This window comes from Dinoponera quadriceps, unplaced genomic scaffold, assembly GCF_001313825.1.
Source record: "Dinoponera quadriceps isolate SergipeBrazil2010 unplaced genomic scaffold, ASM131382v1 scaffold586, whole genome shotgun sequence".
Classification (NCBI taxonomy): Eukaryota; Metazoa; Arthropoda; class Insecta; order Hymenoptera; family Formicidae; genus Dinoponera; species Dinoponera quadriceps.
The window spans coordinates 99,211-120,576 of record NW_014554764.1 but is presented as its reverse complement, the minus strand read 5'-3'; the positions used below and the strand labels follow the sequence as shown (position 1 = coordinate 120,576).

Below are 21,366 nucleotides of genomic sequence, written 5' to 3'. Positions count from 1 at the left end.
CCGGTATTGTCGGTTCTGTCACACTATGGCCTTTGGACACGCGCCAACTGCAATCGCAACTAGTTCGCTACAAAACGATAACGGACAGCGAGAAGGAAGGAAAAATGGACTAGGCCGCACTTGGTGCATAACAGGTGAAATTATTATTATTCCGCCAAAAAGAAACTGTACCCTTCTTTCTCTTCCTCCTTTTTCCAGTAGGAAACAATCACACTCTGTCATTGAGAGTTTATAAAGCTCAGCATCGTATTTTCAGTGACGCATTACGGGGGCCACTCGTAAATTTCATATTTGTCAAACAAAATTACGTTATTTTTTGTGTGTTAATTTCACTACCTAAATAATAAATGTTAATTTCAAACGAAATTGAAGTAAATATATATGTATACGCGATATTACAAATGTGAAAATATTGTTAATTTTTATTTTTCCTATTAATGCTATATTTATGCATCGGTTGATCTAATAGAGATGTACAGATAATAGAAAACGAATTGATCAATAACTGAAATTTCCCTATAAGGTCTGCCTATATTATAACCTTTAACATCATAGTAATTTTTCATCAAAATCTTATTTTTAGTTTAAAATGATATTAAAAATAGAAATTAAAATTAAAATCTTAAGGAACGCGTATAAAAAGCAATCAACTTTGCTTGCAAATATCTCAGCTCTCGAATGATCAATCTCTTCCTAATTGCAGTCCGATAATATTTCAGCGTATACGCGGCGTGTGTTTCGCTGAATTCTTATTAAACTTAAATCACCTTACAATTTCCTTGATCGCGCGACGCGTCTCAAGAAGAAGCCGCGAACATCGGCAGAGTGAGAGTACGCGAATGTAATCGACAAATAAGAATTCACAAATGGAATGGTAATCGAGAAATAAGAGGAACGAGAGGAAAGAAGAACTCTCTAGAAGGAAGGGAGACTTTCGAGTTAAAGTTTACGAATTGCTTTCCCCAAGGAGGTATCGCCTGACTCTGAAGACGATCCTCTTTCTTCTAGTGTCATGTAAAGTCGCCTTCGCAGGAGCAAATTAAATTCCACCCGTCACGATATTCACAGGATGTCGCATACGTACGAGCGCCTTATGAGTTTTCTCGTTTCTTTACTTCCTTTCTTTCCGACGTTATCCGCGATCCCGCTTATTTATAAGCAGCGCCAGAAATGTTTTGCCATCTCCCCACCGGGAAAGATGCAGTTCCTCGTTGCGCCTTCGTACACACGATGTAAACACGATCGAACGAGGAAAAAGGCCGGCGTCAGGCCGCGCGGATGAAGAGAACAAGATGTACCGCAAGTTTGTCGAGAATGATAGCCCGTCAAGGCTGTTGCTTGACAGTCTGACCCCATGCCACGAGGCCGCGGCGGTATATTTACCACCTGGAAGTGCTTAGTGGGTTCTCATCCACGTTCTCACTCTAATGGTCTATTATTGGACGATCTATTAAAGGAATGCGCTTCAGCGACGACCGCCACGCCTGCCACGCAGACATCTTAGGATAATGTTACGTCAGCGGCGAGCGGTGCCACGTGAAACGCGCGTTGCATCAAATCGCACGTTAAAATCGACTGACCTCCGTCTTTCAACTCTTTTCAAATACGCCGTAAGAGAACACACGGCGAAGGCTCTTTCAAAAATACTGAACTGGAATTGCAATTCAATTGCATATGCAACGTGACATTTTGTTCTTCTCTTAATAAGCAACCACCTTTTTACTTCTTACGTAAGCCATCTTCGAGTACCTTTTTACATTTTACGGTAAAAGGTGTTCAAAGGTGACTGCGACGTCGGAATATGTTATCTATAACGATTACACTTGCGTTTCTAAGGGAAACAATGTAAAGTATCCGAGGGAAAGAATAAAAATATCGCAGACACATGATATCTCGAGTGCAACGTAAATAGAATCATCGGGAATCTCCATATTCATTTCCATTTTAATGTCTTGCATGCGCGCGGCACAAACAGTCCATAGTGGGATAGGCGCGGGAATCCTTTCGAAAAGACCGCCACACACGGGATCGATATTGAGCTCTCGCCGACGGCGCTCGAGAGTTTCATGTCACGCTGGTATCTCGCGCGAGGCGCTCGCTTGTGCTGCGTACGTAACATACTCACCTTATCGAGCAGCGCAGGAAGGTATTGTATAGGTATTCGCATTCGTACGAACACGTACGCGCTACATCGAGTGCTTATATGTTTGACTTACGTATGTGTTTTGCACCAAGTCATACGGCAGCTGTAAACGAGGTGCAAGTAGCAGCATTAACTGCTCCAATGGCCGCGGCTGCCCGTTCGCCAGCGCGATAGTCCCGCACATGCGTAAAAGAGCGAGGACGAGTGGTAGGAAAGTTGCGGATGCAACGAGATTCAAACGTACTCAGGTATCCCGATTTATTTTCCAAGCGCTTCCCCCGACGAATATTTACTATTAACGATTAACTTATTAATGTAGGGAGAATTACAAATACGGCTGTACATGCGATTGGATACGATCGATTGCGAACCCAGACAGCAGAATGTCCAAAGTCGGGAATTAAGACGTCATTTGGACGTCTTAGAAACATATTAAAGACGTCTTATATCACGATATCTTAAACACGACTTCAAGACGTCTAAAAGACGCCTCGTGTCCCGATTTTGGATATTTGTGCTGCCTGGGAAGTTATTAAAATAGAGGAGAAAGGGAACACACGAAAACAATGTTCGAAAAATATAAGAAATAACGTAAAATAATTATAAAAGAAGATAAAATTGACAATTATATGTAGAAAGAATATATAATATATAGAATAAGGATACATAGGAACTAATTATATATAGTATAGTATATATACTTCATGTTTGATGGATAGAGTGTTATTACAGCGAAAGTATTACTTTATTAATACGAAAGCTACAAGATGTACACAAGATATATTTTAGTAATGCGATTCTCTCTCTCTCTCTCTCTCTCTTTCTCTCTCTTCTCGCAAGTGCGATTGTATTATAAATATAAATACCAATTAAATCAAGAGGTTATCGCCGCATCGTGACCCACAATACGACCGAGAGTGAGATTCGATCTGCACGAATCTAATTGTCCGACCGATTATCTGATATATTCACTCCTTCGATCGTTACGAAAATAATTGCGAACACGGAATAATTCCCTCCGAGTGAATCTAGCGCGCCGTAACACTCCACGAATATGACCGATATTCTCCCGCTGAATCGATTGTCTGTCGTAATTAGCGATTTGCCGCACGAACACGCGTTTCCACCGCGAACGTTAAAGTCGCATTGCATAAATAATGGCGTAATTCGGGGCCTCGCAATTACGACACGCTCGCTCGCGAGGCCCGAAGTATTCCTGGAAGGGACTTCGCGGCTGTCTCGATGAAGCAATCAAAGCCGCGTAACGAACAAATTCGCGCAAATCGATGTGAAAAAGTTGAGATGCGCGCCATTAATTACGTTATTATACGTCCCGATAGGCTGACACGTGATCACGCGCGTAAGAAACAGAAACGCTAACGTTGCCGCGCGACACGATCCATCATCGGGCGATCGTATTGAACCTCGTTAACCTTGACATTTTGAGCGACTCTCGCCTCGTGTTTATTTTAGAAAGGTAGAACGGTACGTACCGTGACGAATTCCCACCCCGCGAAATGACAAGCGACACTATTGAATGCGATGTGATTGCTTTCGTACCTCTCCTATCAAGGATTTAAGGCGTACGCGCGCGCGCGCGCGCGCGGATTCTCCTGGAAGTATTGAGCCGCTCCTCTCATTCGCGAATTCTTATGTCACGTTAAACTTTCTCAGATCAGAGATTAAACTTGGTATTCCCTCCGGACGGGAATTAACACAGAACACCGTCATTTCTCGGGAACTTTTATCCTTCGCGTGTTTGCGCATTTCACTGCATATTCTAATAACCGTCTTCGTCGCTGAATTATTCCGCTAAAGTTTATTTAATTTCCACTAAAGCAGACGATTTGTCGTTTCCTCAGTTTTGGCGAGGATTGATTTAACAAAGTTCATACATTCAACTGCATAATTTGAGGGCTATTTATACCTTGACATTTTTGATCGGATATAATTTGCAGAAGAAAACGCCTGTCCTCTATTTTAAAAGCGCCGTCTTTCATATTTAATTTATATCGACTTTCTCGTGATTAATGTTCCGCGAAAACGTGTTACTGAATGCGTATCTCACTCGATGACCAAGCAGCTTACGGCGGGATCCGCAATTATAATTGATGGATCTGCACTTTCGTACGTTACATTGAGGTCTAAAAATTTCACGACTTTCAATTTTTTCCGTAACGGTACAGTAACGGCCGATAATGAATTTTACCGGCGTAAAATTTCAGGTCAAAGGAGCACCGTCCACGAACATCGTCGGGATTTGATTTCTCGAGGGGATTTCTCCGATCGGTGGAATTCCGCCGCGAATGATCATCAAACCGCAAATTGTCGGGCGAAGGACGCTGCTCGCCGCAAGAAATGCCCGTAATTTCTGGACGAAAATCCTCCGCGGCAAAAATAAGCCTCTGGCGTCGGAGGTAAGTCGCCTTGAGTGTATGTGTGTGTGTGTGTGTTGCCCCGTTAATTAATTTCAGTTCGTCCCCCCAATTGTCCCGCAGCGTTTTTCGTCGCTTCGGGAGAAATCTTCTCTCGTGGGACCGCGTACTTTCTCCGGACGCTTTAATTACGTAACAATACACGTCCGTGTTACACTTCACGTGTCTCCATTCCCGCGGCTCCGCGATCGCACTCGGATAATCCCGCGGGTCTCAGACGCAGTCGAACAGACCCCGAGAATCCGTCACTCTCGGAGTATGCATTGTGTATGTTCCGTCGAGGAATTGCGAAACGTGACCGCCGCTTCTTTCTTCTGATCTGTTACGACAACATGCTCGGGCAAAACTCACGGTACAATTCTAATCCCCAACAATCCCGGCAATTGAAAGATAAGCTGTTGCACCTCTGTAGAGAAGATCGGGGCTGGAAATCGCACGGATTAATCGTCGCACGGATTATATCTCAGTAAATAAGTAAAGAAGCATATTGTTCTCTACGGTAAATTTGCTGGTATCGCGTTTGTTCGATGCACGAGGTAGCTCGTGGCTAATTTGATTAAAATTGAACGTGATGAGTAAATTTTTGCCCGTCTCTGCTTTTACTGTTCCGTCGCTTTTGAAATTACCAGTCGCGATTTCCTTGTATTCATAAGAAATATCATAATTTTAGCCAATTTTTCCTATATCCAGTTATTAAACGTTAGTGCACAATATTGTTTAGAAATATAATTTCCTTTATTCAAAGTGATCATTCGGAGTAAATTGACACGAATGCGGCTGATGTAACTTACACATATGCACGAGCGCCTGCACATGGAGTTTTGTCAGAATCAAGTTATCCGGTTAAATTAAGAAGTTATGTTCGTAGATATAAAGATTTTAGACAGATTTCAATTGTTTTTTCGGTTATCATGTGGCGAAAAAGCGGCCAAAAAACTGATAAAAGTAAAATTGCACCTTGATTACATAATATTATTAACTTTAACTTTAAAATATTAAAGAAACATTTAAGTGGGAGCTATATTTCTTGTTTCTTCGAGGGACGTGTGAGAAATTGGGAAAAAAACCGGTTTTCTTTCGAAACTTCAAGACTGCATATATAGTAACAACATTTGCCGCATACAAATATCTCGTGATTTGATACTCTATGGGACACTTGAGATGCTCGTGTCGCTCGCTGCTGTCGCTCGCTTCTTTCAATCTTGGGTAAGATTCGAAAACCTTATTGTACCGTCACGCAAAGTTGCACCTGTGCCGCGGTTCAATCTCGTCTTACGGTAACGTGAAACGGAAAGTCTGCGAGTAACACGATCGTACGTGCTGAGGAACGGCGCCGGCCGCGACGCCGCGCGCATTTCGAGCAGACCGCTCGAACTCCCCAAGTTTCTCGGTATCTCCGGCACTTCCAATGCGACGAGTTAATTTCTTTCGTACACACGGCGAGTCGGAAAGGCCGCGAGCGCGGTGTTAACGAGCCGATACGTACGAGAAAAGACGTAACGGGATCGTAACGGTCGCTTTGACTTTGTCCGGTGGTGGTATCTCTCTCGGGCGCGCGAGAGATCCTTCCCTCGACGGCCGACGGATGACGACGACGGTATACAAAGTGGCCTTATGTCATTGCACACGCGTTGCACACAGGTCTTAACGAGCTACCTATTGCAAAGCGGCGAGCCCCCCTGGACCTCGTACTTCGTCCGCTACGTCGACGTGGCGAACGATCAGCGCGGAATGTCACACTTCAATTGGCCCGCGGGCGACAGCAATTACCACGTGCTTAGGACCGGCTGTTTCCCGTACATCAAGTACCACTGCAGCAAGCGGCCGGCGCAGGATCTCAGCGGCGAGGACAGATTCTTCAAGGCGATCAAGATATTGAACCTTGGTGAGCCCGCGAACGGCCGTCCGCCCGGCCGCTCGGCGAACGAAAAAGAAAGCCCCCGGGTTGTTCGGAAACGCGACCTTGTTCATTTACGTCGGTTAGATACGGCCAGCCGACGAGCTCGTAAATCCTGTCGTCACGTCGCGAATACGGGGTGTCGCGGAGCACCCGGCGCCGTTATTTACGCGATGTTCAACGGCCACTTTTATCCCGACTGAAATAGGACGTCGACGCTCTCGAGTCGCCAGAAGTTGAAAACGCACGCAGAAAAGGAAGTCGAGTAAACGTAATCATCTGTTTTTCAGCCTCTTAAATCAAATCATATTTTTATCAACTTGAGTATATTTTCATTTAAACTTGTAGTAAATATTTGTACGCAGTAGTGCTTTAATTCGTAAACGAATTACTGAATGTAGGTGCAAAATGGTTCTAAATTTAAGAGAGAGTATTTATTAAAATTATGTAATCATTCTTTCCAATTGAAGAAACTTAATGATTTCGATTTTTCTGCCCGGTAAATTTTTTCTAAAAATTAATTCCGATATTCCCGATATTATAAATTTAATATTTATCGCACTTATTTCAACACATGCAAGTGTCTGTTTGTACGAAAAAATATCATTGTATACAATTACATTTATACTTCTAACAAATATCTGTCAAAGTGTATTAGAGCACCTACATTTTATTTCGATCACGTAAATATTATTATGTTATCGATCAAGTAATATAATTATATTACTTGAACTATAGCACTCTTTTTCAGTGTAGATATTCGTGAATGAGATATCCGAAACGCGAATAAACAACAATAACAAGTGAAGCCATTATCCGATTAGATTTCGAAGCGATTTTATTTTCTCGGATATTTTCAATTTAATTATTCAATTACCGAGGTATCGGATCGATGAAAAAGTTGATTCCGGTTTTTTAATATACATATAACATTCGTTTATTTTAAAATACAATCGATCAATCAATTAAATGTGCGCCGTTTTGATCGATGACTTGCCGTCTCTCCGGCAGCTGCACGATCCCGCACCTGCCGAGATCTTGGGATTTCTGATCGAAGAGCCGATCAAGAACGGGACGAACTTTCGCATCAGCCCAATATTTAACGTCGCGGCCGGCGTACGCGAGATATTTCCCAACGTCAAAACGCCCACCCCGAATGTTCGCCCGAGGATTCGTCGTTGCGATTAAGCTCTCGGCAGTTCCGAGACACCCCGTGCACTCGCCGGTTGCTGTCGTCTAACTTAATTGAATTCACTGCGTATCTAAAGTAACGATCGGAACAGGGTGTCGTGACAGAAACCGCTCGTATTACCAGGCGGTCTTATTTGACTTCATTTCCGACGTCCGACGAGAAGGAACGTGGGACGGCGTCGTCCTTCCACGGTCAACGTCTCGTTTCATTGACGCTCTTCCGATCTGGAATTAGCCATGGCGAACGGGTTTCAGCAATGCTGCTTCGCCCGCTCTGTCCGACTCGCCCCCTCCCCGCTCAGCCCTGTTTGTTGGGCCCACCAGGTATTCCCACCCTGATGTACGGACTGGCGGCCACGCAGCTCATCCGACACCGCGAGATCGTGAGGACGCCTCGGGGCGACGTGACGATCTACTTCTTGCTACCGGAGGACAAAGGCTCGCAATACTGAGGCCCGATTTACACCGACGCTAATTCGTATCGAGGCCTCTCGTCACGGCCCTACTCCGAGGACGATGTCAACGGCGGCGGATGCTCGTTACATCCCCCTTTCATCCCCTCGTCGTGTCGACGTCCCGGCTGGCTTGTCGGGCGCGAGGGAAGTACGAAGACGGGATGGGATTAAGCGAGGTGGCGCAAAAAGTCCCAGCGCCGTCGTGAACGCACATATCTGCACGGAGAGGATGCGGACGCTAATTTCCTCAACTAACAAAATGGAGAACTACGAGATTACGCTTGTGTGCGCGTGTGTTGCCGCATTGAGCTGTTCTTAAAATAATACGTAATTCAGTGTAAGTATGAATGGTGTCCGTTCAGTGTCGTCGCGAACGATGTCAGCGAGATGTTAATAAACACATTTACACCTCGGAAAACAAGCAATCCCATTCTTCTCTCTCATCCCAGACGGAACATTCGTGTTTTATCGCGGTATTAATACAAGAGTTATATCGCTCGCTGATTCCTCGTGAAACTCGAGAACTGATTGGGAACTGATTCATTCACAGAGCCCGGAGGATGTATTTCTATTTCTTTTTAGAGGCAACGATGTATTGTAATTATAGCTTGCAGCAATCCAGTCGACGTAATAAAGTGTCAACTTCGACAGAAACTTATAACCCCCCTTATTCTCGAAATCCGTTGCAGTGAAATTTCACTTCGAGAAATATTAATCTCCTCTGAATACACAGAGGAAAAGGTTTCTTTAGATTTAGCATTTCTATTTATTTGACTGAAGTTTGTTTTACAGAAACAACATATATGCTCATACGAAATATTATTCGTTTGGGTAAACATTTTATCGTCTCATTCAAGAAAGCTCTTTTATTTGACAGAAAGAGCACTATCATTATTAAACATCTTTCAGCCGAATAAAATATTATTTAGTTAGAATAAATATGTAAAATCGAACGAGTAATTTCTTCATAAGAAAATTAACTTTCGTTTCACACAAACTTTTTATTTAAGATAAAGAAACGTATTCACCGAAAGATCGAACAATCGTACTTATTAATCGAAACATCTTTAAATCGTTAATCTTAAAAATCACTCAATCTTTCATCATGCCAATGATGAAATTTGCTCGGATGCGATAAAATTGATGAAATTCGGAGAAATCCTTTTCTCAGTGTACTCTGAGACGTAGTTATGCCGCGACAGATCCGGCGGGGTAACGCGCGCCAGTCGTAGCTCCGGTCAATTAAAATCGCGAAAAAACGCTCGTATGAGCGGTGCGAGATCGTTCGAGTCCCCGGCGGAGCGAGTGGCAGTGAAGCCTCCTAGTATCTGGTTGAGCGCGACCGGGAGCCGACGACGACGCGCCGATAACGCGAGGTCTCGTTAATGAGCGACCGCGGGCGATCCGCGCGTTGAACAAGGTGCGAACAACGCGCACGGTCAACGTTAACGCGGCTTTCTAATTAGCCGCTACCGCTACCCGTGTTTCCCGGCTGCCGATGATGCATTAACGCCAACTGGCTCGTGGATCCGCCCCAGCTTCCGTGGACGACGACGGGAGAGCAGACGGCGTGCTCGCCGGCCGATGGACCGTTTAACTCCTCGATTTACGAGCACGCGTGCCCGATGCGACGCATAATAACTCGTATTAATTACGACTGCTGACGTGAGCGGATCGCGATCGGCAACCGAGCCGCGATACCAGGCTTCGAGTTCCTTCCAGGTAGGCGCGTCGTCTGAGCGGCGTCCCCTCGTCAATCTAATCGATACGGGGTGTCGAATAATGCTCCTTGTTACGGCGATAAGACGCCTCCGAAGAATAGATATTGTCGTTGATGAACGCGATGAGTGGTGCCAGCCTACTCGAAACTTTGGGCTCTTTGTTAACCCTCGCAAGGGAAGGTGGAGTAGCAGGACGTGAATTGAAAGGTAGGGTTATGAGTGACCCGAATGTATGAATGTGTATTCCGTTCGATTAAAGTAGGGAAAGGGCAGAAAAATCATAAGAAACGATGAGTAAGGATATTTTTTCAAAAATATTATAATAATGTGTAATAAATAAACGCCTTTCGCTGGGGTCGACGAAAACAGTTCGTTTGATTTTACGATTCTACAACACAGTAGAGGAACTGAGATAGCTGAATTAGCTGATAGAGCTGATGAGTAACAAGCTAGCTTAAATCCTAATTATATAATTTATTCCCACTTTGACTGACGACGACATCTTCAGTATGCGTTTTCCTTGTTTCTAACATCAAAATAGGTTGCTTTCAATATTCATGTGAATTTAATAATCGAAATCTTAAGAATATTTATAGCTTCAAAATAATATGAAGATTAAATCTGTAGAGTTAAAGGTTCAAGAGAGAGAAAGAGAGAGAAGTTAAGAAGTGCAGTATCTTTAAAATAGATTTTTCTTAAAGGCCATTTAAATATCTGTCCTTTTTTGTTTAGCCTTTTTTTCACATTTTGCGGAAAACGCTTAACCCCCATTCGAATTCGACTCAGGTATCGTTGTAATCTTGGGCGACATGCGCCGCTACTCGATAGAGAGTCAACCCGTCGAAGTATCCTGTTAAAATACGCTTGTACCTTGGGATTTTTTTAAATCGCTCGCTCGTTTTTTTTTCGGGTGAGAAACTCGCGCCCTTAAATTCGAGTACGGGTTGCGGGAGCGAACGGTGAATTACGCTCAAACGTGTCCTTCCTAATATCTACCGGCGTAATCAATTCCCGATCTCGTAAATAGCGTGTCTCGGGGATAATTTGCTGGCTTTGCGTAAGAGAGATTGCCGGCTATTAATATATCACTGCCGCGGGTGATATATATCGATAATCGGTGATCGCGGGCGTCCGCGCGGCCGTCGAGAATCGAGAAACGAGCGCGGTGAAAGTAAACGCAGAAAACCCGCGGTGACCCGCGATTTTTCCCCGGCGGACTCGGTTAACGGCATTATCAGCGTTTCCTGCACGCAGGTGCAGCGATATTTGGAGTTTTCGCAACCGGCGACGAATAAAAATTCGCTAGCCAACCGTGAAATTGCGCAATGCAGCGTTCGTTTATTTGAGTCTCTCTCTCTCGACGCAGCGTTCAGGGACGTTTTTATCGTTTTATCGAACGCGACTGGCGCGCTACCACGAGAGACACGCACGTCTTCGAACGGCCATTTATCTTACGATGACCACGACGATAACGGCCGGATAAAAGTATTAATTAGCTGCCGGCTTTCACGTCGACGTTTTAGCGGACTTTCACCGACCCCTGTACCCTCCGTGACCGTCGCCAACGAGACGTCTCTGATTTCCCTATGTCCTTTCTATAATTTCCTTGTTATAGTCCTTACGAGAGGATCAAAACATAGCTGTCGATTGCACAACAATACTGTATGCCTTTTTTTTAAAGAATAAAAAAAATTAAATTTGTACCGTTTGTTATTTGTACATGAAGAAATGTGTACTTTGCCATTTAATGTAAATATGTAAAAAGTATGAGTATAAAATATGTTACATATTTAGATCCTCTTATTTACGTGTAATTATGAGGAAATATGTAATTGGTTAGAAAGGAAATTCTTCTAGCACTCATCCGTAAAAACTTCAATATAACGCTTTTCTCCCTAACTAATAATAATATTTAATTTTTAACGTTCCATATAATTAAAAACACATCAAATCTTCTAGATAATTATAATTACATACAAATAATACGAATTTATAATACCATAACTTTTTTATGCATTTATCATGTAAGTATAGTAAGTATAGTATATATATTTAGAAAAGAAATATGTTTTATCTTAAAAATTCAATATGTTCATGATTATACGTTAATTAACATGTTTCTTGCCAGAGAAAACTGAAAATGGATGAAATGTTAAATCCTCACGTATTAAATTACACGCTTTAAACGCGTAATTTAATACGTAAGCGTACGTATTTAATTGCAGAGTAACACGGATCAAACACGTAACGAAGTAACACGCGTAAAAGAGCGTGAAAAAAATGACTACACGATTTTACGCACAGTAAGTGCGTAAAAATTACACGCTCGGATTTAGCAGTGTAGAAGCAGCGTTTCCGGCAACGTCGGTCAGTTCCAGCTGAAAAATCCTCAACCTCTCTTTCTCTCATTTCTCTCTTCGAAAAGCGAATCACGAAAAAGCGGAGGTAGAGTTATCGGAAGTTTCCACCGGCGGGAAGGAAATCCGAATATCGCGGGATAACGTGTGCGATCGCCGCTGCAATCTCCGCGAAAAGCGCCGGGGAAGGAAGTGCCAGTTGTAAAACAGCGAACGGCAGTTTTCGCTCGGGGGCTCGCGCCGATAAATCTGTAATTACCCTCACGCCGGCCGGCGATATTACCTCACCGGACCTCGGCGGACCGGCGCATTCGGGCATGGCGGTTATCGGCCGATTCGATCCGAGCAGGATCGCGAGCGGCCACTCAGCCGCGTGTAAGATATATCCAATCTGCTATCTGGTATAGATAACGAGAGATTTTCCAGAGCGATCCGGGGTCTCACGAGCGACTGGCCCGCGCGGTTGCTCGCTCCGAGTGAGCCAGGTAGAAGGGTGGCCGGAAGGCGGGGTAGGACGGTGGATGGGAATTTTACGAGACTCGTTAGGAGCATCGAGGCGGGCTAGTTATGCTGATTAGATCGAGTTTACACGTTGGGAATACGCGACTACCACACGTTTTAATGATATTTCCAGCCGGGCGCTCGTAAGGAAGGGCGCGCGCGTTCGCTCGCTAGGACGACAAACCGAACGGCGCCCGCGAATCAGTAAGGCAACTTGTCCCGTTTCCCCGGGACAGCGGAATACCGATAACGATAACCCGGGGAGTCGCGTAACAGAGCGTAGCTGGGCCGAGCGCCCCGGTGGAGTCGCGTTAAATAACGTTGCCTAACGACAAAAGGCAGGATAATTGACACGAACGAACGAAGGGAATGAAGGCTGCAACGTATTATTTCCTGCCGTTCCGCTTCCTGGGCGCGCGCCAGCCGCGCAAAGCGCTGTTGCGCCGCTCGCATGGCACTCACCGCCGCGACGCGAATCTCAGAGTGAATTCATCTCACGTGCGATCGTTTCGGGACATCTCGATATGTTGATGTAAAAATCAGATTTAATTTGCATTCGTATGTATCATGAAATTATTCATGCAAAAACAATCACCACACATGAATCTTGCATGTTCGTACTAAATCAATTTAATTTGCTTAACTAAGCATCATCGTTAAGCGGATTAATATTGACTTATGTGCAGTACTGAAGAATTTCCGATCAAAATATATGAAGAAGTACAAATACAGATATTGATAAATATTTCATCGTCGGAAAGTTCAATAAGAGTTGAAAACTTTTCAAAGGAAAAGTTGTCGGAGTCTCTACAAAATTACAAGTATCAAGTTTTCCATGTGATACATATCATATATAGAGAAAAATGTTTTGAAAATATCATTGTAGCAGGAATTGAAACTATCATTGTAGAAGAAATTCAAACATGTTGGAAGGGGATTCGCTTTTACTAAGACCTTTGAAAGCTTAACGATTTTGTAGGATATTGTAAAGAAGCCATCTTTAGTTTGAAAGATATCCGCAACTCCTTACAGCTGACGCGATGATAATTGTCAAAATCTTCCGAGTAATCCGAGCAAAAGTTGGCGGAAAAGCAGATATCGCAGGTCCGAAGTTCAGCCTGAGCACGGCGACAGATAAGACACGATCTTGCGTACATGAACATGTCCATTTCGTGTTTAAGTAGTCGACATGACATACGGGACCGGACTTAATTCGCTAGTTCCTGTGTAAATGAATACCATTCGGTTAAATTGCTCGTTTTGTTCCACGGACGCTCTTCTAAACATTTCACTAAAACTTTGCAGATCTGCTTGTGTTGATTTCGGTCAGTCCTTTTGTGGTCCAATTCAGGGTACGAAATCATACTGCAACGACTACACCATATCAATATACCTCCGTTTACAGACTTGCAAACATGACAAACATTCTGTTGGAAAAAGCGATTATATTGTGCAAGTATCACTGATCCTGTACTTGTATTGAGTCCAGCCTTTGAAACGGTTCTCACCATAAAGATATCTCTGTGTAGCTGATGCCCACTAGCACATTACCGGCAATGTTATCGTGACAAGTAATTATGACTTCCAAGCAAAGAAAAGGCATTTGTTATGTACTGTAGAGATATTTCCTCTTTGTTTCTGTTCGGGTAAAACTAACGTATGGAAAACACCAATATATTATTTATACATGTTCTTGTGCCTCACGAATTGTTGACAATCTTATGTGTAACTGGAGAGAGAGAGAGAGAGAGAGAAATACAAGAGAACGAACTACGAATACCCGTCATCACGCCGAACATCACAAACAAATATGAAAAATGCGACAAAGGTCATACCGTATTTCGTGTTTAGTAAAGTTTATGTTCGTATGTATTATTAGATAATTCTTACATAAAACAATCATGGTACACGAATCTTACATTAAATCAATTTAATCTGCTCAATCATTAAACGTTAAATTTCCTTAATTATTTACATTAAACCTTTGATTGTAATCTTAAAATTCATAAGATTAAGAAAATAAATTACTTTTCTACGCGGATTATCCTTTCCTTCTAAAAGAATAAAGTACCTAGGTATATGCTCGGTAATTAATAATTTCATATTATCAGAGAATTAATATTAACTTGTGTTCAGTACTGCATAATTTTCAACCAAAATACGTGAAGAAATATAAATATAGATATTCAAAATATACTTTATTATAGGAAAATTAAATTTGAGATATTTCACACATACATCAAAATGATAATACATTTTTAATAAAAAATAATGTAACCGGTATATCAAAACGTGTATGTCAAACCTGTATGTCCAAATGTGTACTCTAATTAGCAACTCCAATTAATAATATTTTTAATTCAATCACAGACAAAATTGACATTATATATTTTAACAACTATGTCATCAAAATGGACATAGTTACGCACGAAATTCGCCATATCCTTACATTTGCTCGTTTGAACCCATTAAATTCTTGTAGACAATAATATAGTTATTACAGTAACACACACTATTATCTTCAGCTGTCATTACTGGAATGAGAGAGCTGAATCTATTTTTTGTAACCAAAAGAGGTTGTGTAGTAGTACCCAGAACGTTATAGAAATTAGTTACCAACTGTTCTGTTTCCCATTTAAATAATGTTGTGAAAAGTAACGGACAATTTTGATTCTGGAATAGTGTGATACATTCTTTCGATAACATTGTATATATTTGGTGAAACCCTATAATCACATTCGGGCGTCTAAATTCCGTACATACGACATAATTTTCATACATCTTCGGATAATATTCAATAATAATACTTTTCTTACGTGCACGGCATTCAGCGCACATTTTGAGTGTACGCGATCTAAACGATAATTCTGATCCTATTAATACAATTATTATTTTCTGTACATCAGGACACAAGAGATGCAATGAAAGCTCCCAGGCTTGAAAAAAAGATTTACATACAATTCTAGGGTGGACAATATGAATGACACAGACAGGTTTCGACAAAAGGTGTACCAAATTTGCATCCTTCATTCCGTAGTACAATGTAAGCGAATCTGACGCATATGTAGAATATTTGAAATCGTTAACTTTAAAAAGATCGATAGTCCAGGGATTTGTAGCCCAGATTCTGTTATTACGATGTAAGTACAATCCAATAAACTCAAGCATATTTAAAGGACACTCGTTGCTCCACGTAAAGTTAGAAACTTTTTTAAATTTCATCGATTGTTTGGTAATTCCCATAAGGATACATGAATTAAGGGCTACTAGGAGTTCCTTGCAAATAGATCTATGGTATCTGTGAAAATCTTCTGAATGCCTGGAGCAATAATTGGCGGAAAAGCAAATACCGCAGGCACGCAAATTGGCCTGTCGATGACAAATAAAACACGATTTTGCGCGCATGAACATCTCCCACTCGTATGTCTCCAATGGCCGGTGCAGTTTGTTTATGACTAAATTTTTTAGTTCTTCCCTCGATCGTAACCATTCAGATGCGGTTAAACGGCGTGTGTAGTACCACGGATTCTCTTTTAACAATTTTTCTATAATTGAACAGATGTCCTCATGTTGCCACATGTGCTGCATTTTGTGCTTGACGCTGCAGTACGAAATCATGCGGCACCGTCCACACAATAGCAATGCGCCTCCGTTTGGTGACTTGCACACATGACAGATATTCGGATAAAAACACTTGTTGTAGTGCAAGGGCGTCTGTCGTCCTATATATTTAACGACTCTAGTAGTGAGGTTCTGCGACATATCTGAGCAGCCGTTCATTGCGAGCACTTTATATAGTTAACTGAAAATTAATCAATGTTAACTGAAAATTAAAGCACAAATCACGACAACTTATGGTGAAAAAAACAGTACTTGTTATACCCTGTATAGAAATCCGCTCCGGCAACTATTCGTGCAAAATTAGCGTTCAAGAAGGAAAATAATGAAATATTTATATATGTTTCCGTACGTCTCGAGAAATCTTAAGTGTTCTTCCATCTTGTTGACAATCTAATATATAATTGGAGACACACACAACAATCAACAACAATCCGATATCGCGCGAGACCTTGGTAATTAAATTTAAAATATACAAACAAAGGCATAGAATATCTTCTGTTTAGTAACGCTTGTACTTGTATGTATTGTTAGATGGCTCTCGTGTTGACATAACTGTAATATATAAGCTTCATGTGCTTTGCCTTGAGTTCAACCCGAACTTCAAGATTGATACAATAAGGATCAATATATGTCCAAGATTAATATAAAATTAATGTCATAATATAATAATAATTTTCAATAATATATTAAATAACAATGTAAGTATTGATTTTCGTTAAAAATTATATTATTTTTATTCAAATTACTCACTTATATCATCATTCATTATAGAGATGGAGAATATTACATGTCCCAGTTCATGCATGAATCATTTATTATTATATATTTAACAAGGAAAACTATTCAAAATACTAATTAAAATTTTACATTATACACATGATCACTACATGCATTAATTTTCGACATACAGACGAACGGTCTTAAACTGAATTTTTGTTACATAAAACGCACTTTATAACAATGTATTCGCAGAAACACTCTTATTTCAATCTTATTTCAATTTACAATCGATCTTGTAAATTGTTTATAATGGTGTTAACAAAGTGTTGATACAATCACGCACGAGGTATGTTACATCCTTGAATCGGTTAGATTTGATTATTTAAATTCTTTTAGATAATTAAGTAATTATTACGAAAGGTGGTTAAGAATTTATATGGATGAGACATCATTAGAATAACGATATTGAAATTGACATATGTCTGTAACTTTTTGCAGCTGGAATAATGATACCCATAAAACTCCAGTAAGTGATCACCACAAAAGTTGGCAGAAAAGCAGATATAACAATGATGCAGTCCAGCCTGTCGATGGCAAATAAGGCACGATTTGGTGAATAATATCATTTGGTATTCGTATCGATGCAATGTATATGACAGTCTACATTTGGCTAATTGCGTTAGTTCGTGCCTCTGATTGATCCATTCGGTTGAGGTAAAACGTGTGTAGTACCACGGATTTCCATCTAATAACTTCGTCAAAAATACGCAGATAAAGAAATGCTCTTCTTCGTAAAGCCTTTTGTGATGAGGACTGCATGTACGAAACCATGAAGCACCAATCACACGATATCATTGCGCCTCCATTTGTCGACTTGCAAACGTGACAAATATTCGGAATGTAAAACGTGTTATATCGATCGGGCATTAGTAGTCTTGTATAGTTGATGAGTTCATTTCTTAAATTAATTCTTAAATCCATCGCGATATATGTCCGTATACCCGATATTTATGAGCACGTTGTCGCCGATATTAATTGAAATATAATTGTCGAATCGCGTGACACCTTAAAGCAAGAAATCAAACTTGTTATACGTTATATAGATGTAGACACGATTATCGTTTGGAAGACTAATAAAGTGACAATCTGTTATATAACCAGAGGTGTATAGTGAGTTACAGACATCCGTTACGAAAACAATCGCGAGCAAATGTACGACACAAGCATACTTCGTGTTTACTAACACTTATATTCGTATTATTAGATTGCTGTTGTTAAAGCAATCATGATAGATGAGTTTCACAGGTCTTATCTTATATCTGTTTGATTTGTTTAATCTTTAAGTAAATAAGATCAAATCAATATCAATATATATATATATATATATATACACCAAATTTTTCTAATATCAAAATTCCATGAGCACATAAGAAATATAACGGTATTATAGAAATAGATATATTTCTCCAAAAGGTTCTCCCATAGATGAAAAAAGAAGGAAATATGAATTTCGCCGTAGGTTCATTCCTCTTTGACGTGAGGTTTAGAATCAACGCACACACGTTATACAACACGTTACACGTCTGAAGTAATCACGAGATGAGGTCTCAGAACGACGTATCCGCATCGCGCGCAATTAATTTAACGCGAGGCTCACGAGAGCTCCATTTGCATGTCCCAATGGCCGTGGCGCTATTCTAGAGATAGCATCTGCTTGTAACCAGGAATCTACTGCGATATTAAATGCTTCAACAGGTCCGATCGCTGACGCGTAAAATTCGCCAGACGAAAATCGCGCGCGCTATCAACGTCTCATGAATACAGATATGTATATAAGGAGGAAAAATAGAATGTCGCATTCGCTTATAGAAATAATTGTATAATCACCGCGAACCATCTCAACGAATACAAATATATCTCAACATTACCGCGACAATTTGACTTTCTACTGTTCAAGCAAAAGCTTGGGAACATTTTTCTTTTTCATCTTTTATATGAAATGAAGAATGTAAGTATGATTATTTCCTTACGTTTATAGGGGCACGCGCTGTGTTTAAATTTTTGTGCAATTGCACTGAGAAAAAGGTTTCTTCAAATTTAATAAATATTGCATCCAAACAAATTTCATTATTGACATGCTCCAGAAAAATTCATGTTTCGATTAATAAGTACGATTGTTAAACTTTTCAACTAATATGTATTTTTATTTTAAATAAAAATTTTGGAACAAAAGACTTTCTTATAAAGAAATTATTTGTTTCATTTTACATATTTATTGTAACCAAATAATATTTTGTTCGGTTAAAAGATATTATTCCAAATCATTTTTCTTCTTCCTGTTAAATAATAGAGTTTTCTTGAACGAAACGATAAAAATTGTTTAAATTAAAAAATTTTTTATTTAACTATTTCTTTCTTGAATTGAAACGGCACATTTTTTACTGAAACAAATACATTTTGCATATGGCGTTTCTATGAAACAAATTTTATTAATTAGTCAAATAAATAGAAGTGCTAAATCTAAAGAAACCTTTTTCTCTATGTGCCACATTCGAATTGAGCGATCTTTAGATTTCTTTGAATTTCAGAAGTCCATCGTTGTTATGTTTAAATAACCTCGTCTCGGTGTATTATTTTCGCTGACCGTTCTTGTTCTTGTTCCCGCGACACGAAATTAATACTTGCTCAGCGAATAGTTTGCGACGCGACGTGCAATATCGTCGCAATATCGTTTGTGTGTGATTCGCATTACGCACAGAGTTACGCATGACGTTGCGGTATCGCATTCGCCGTGCTGACATCGCCCGAACCTACTTTTCGGTGGGAAGAAAGGCTAAATGGAGCAACGCACCGTGTAAAATAATAATGCTCCGGAACCGAAGAGATAACATCAACGGCAACATCCATCCGGTAAAGTGCAGGTGGATGCTCGGAGAAAGCTGGTCACGCTTTTAATATCTTTCTAAATGGACGGCTCTCGCATAAAAGGGATCCGGCGGCTTTATATCAAAACTGAGGAACAGACCCTTTTAATTCTCTCTAGAAAAAAGGGTCTCTACAGAACAAACCCAAGTAGTACATGCTTAACGAACCCGAGACTTGAAATTTGCTCGATCTCGATCCGGTTGACGGTTTACTATTTAAAGATGTTAAGATGATTAAAGACTCAGATCTCAAAATAATAAAAAACTTATGAAAAAATTACAAGTTGACCTACGTCGCGTTTAAAAACGACACCAGAGATTTCACCGTAACCCAGAACCTGAATCAAAAGTTGGCCCACTTCAAGGTGTTTGCAAGGTGAAATTCGCTCGCCACCCGTCTGATACAGAAAAATCGTTCAAACCTGTTCTTTCCGCGTCGCAACTAAGGGAATCGATTACGGGCGAAGAAGAAGAAAACGATTCAAAAGGCAGAAATGTTCCTGTTGTGTATGTACACTTCGTTGTACACCACGACGGTAACTCCAAGTGTACACGGAACATTGGCCGAAGCGCGAATAAATCTGTTGATTTATTTATTAGCACGCGCACACGCGCACATGAGCGAATACAGTCGAGTGGACGATGTCCAGTTCGCCGTCTCTTATCTAACTCCGATCGAGTTCGAGCATCGAAGGCGAGTTAATTTTANGGGGGGGGGGGGGAGGAGAGAGGAAGAGGAAGAGAGTAAGATAGTCGAGAGAGAGAGAGAGAGAGAAAAAGAGAGAGAGGGAGCGGATGAAGCCTTCCGGGCGCTCACGGAATAATCGCGCATCCTCGAGGAGCTCGTGAGTCACGGTCGGAATTAGGAGCCTCCGCCGTCCAATCGCCGGCTTCCCGGCCGGCGTCTCGGCGAAACCGGCGATGTACATACAGTCACCGGGAGATAGGGAGCAGCCCCCTCTGATTTACCGCGCTAGTTACGGACGACTACTGAATTCGCATTAATTTATGCGCGTCCACAAATCAAGCGCGAAATAGAATCGTACCTTCTTTCTGCGCACGCATTTCCCCCCGGCTGCGATCGTGCGCGTCGATAACGGTGCCCGATAATCGATACATTTCGCCCGTCCGCGGTTACGCGCCGTGCAAACGGCGCCGCGGATGGATCGGCGCGCGATTATTAACTGTCGCGTTACCACGTTGCGCGCCGGGCCGCTGCTGATTATTGGCAAGGTGATCACTTAAAGGCGGCCGTTGCCGAGCGCTTTTCGCACCTGTGCTCAGCGAGAAGGGAAGATAATCGACCGGCCGACACACTTAACACGCGGCCGCGCCTCGAATGAAATCGCCCCAATAGACCGAGAGGCGCACGTGGAATTCGTGCGCGTTCTTAAATCGCAA

General features: G+C 41.5%; 3 protein-coding genes across 13 annotated transcripts in view; 1 reads left to right on the top strand and 2 right to left on the bottom strand.

The window, feature by feature from the left end:
* Positions 1-8,769, top strand: part of LOC106741603 (uncharacterized protein C15orf61 homolog) — a 100,115-nt gene extending 91,346 nt beyond the window's left edge. For 4 of the 8 annotated variants that reach the window (XM_014613760.1, XM_014613761.1, XM_014613758.1 and 1 more), the window contains exons 2-4: positions 4,369-4,560; positions 6,220-6,463; positions 7,922-8,769. In XM_014613760.1, coding sequence (XP_014469246.1) covers positions 4,450-4,560; positions 6,220-6,463; positions 7,922-8,118 — 552 coding nt within the window. In that variant the 5' untranslated portion in view covers positions 4,369-4,449 and the 3' untranslated portion in view covers positions 8,119-8,769. The other 4 variants (XM_014613763.1, XM_014613757.1, XM_014613762.1 and 1 more) reach the window with 4 other exon arrangements.
* Positions 1-21,366, bottom strand: part of LOC106741596 (protocadherin-15) — a 130,417-nt gene that overhangs the window by 86,368 nt on the left and 22,683 nt on the right. Inside the window, exon 1 of one of the 4 annotated variants that reach the window (XM_014613742.1) lies at positions 2,217-2,391. The exons of the other annotated variants lie outside the window; for them this stretch is intronic. Within the exon in view, the coding sequence (XP_014469228.1) occupies positions 2,217-2,327 (111 nt within the window). The 5' untranslated portion in view covers positions 2,328-2,391. Of the gene's footprint in view, positions 1-2,216; positions 2,392-21,366 lie in introns of those variants that run through there. 4 annotated transcript variants of the gene reach the window in all.
* LOC106741543 lies at positions 13,909-16,627 on the bottom strand. The gene is made up of 3 exons (XM_014613672.1): positions 15,437-16,627; positions 15,236-15,373; positions 13,909-14,127 (listed from the first exon to the last, which is right to left on the bottom strand). The coding sequence occupies exons 1-3, from the start codon at positions 16,478-16,480 to the stop codon at positions 13,909-13,911; spliced, it is 1,401 nt and encodes a 466-aa protein (XP_014469158.1). The 5' UTR covers positions 16,481-16,627.

Bases quoted from the DNA above. Each gene is read 5' to 3' on its own strand.
- LOC106741543 (XM_014613672.1), bottom strand. From the start codon at position 16,480: ATGAACGGCTGCTCAGATATGTCGCAGAACCTCACTACTAGAGTCGTT. The intron at 15,374-15,436 runs GTGATTATAGGG...ACACTATTCCAG, and splicing joins CGGAATTTAGACGCCCGAAT to AATCAAAATTGTCCGTTACT. The intron at 14,128-15,235 runs GTAATGACAGCT...TTTTTCCAACAG, and splicing joins GATTCAGCTCTCTCATTCCA to AATGTTTGTCATGTTTGCAA.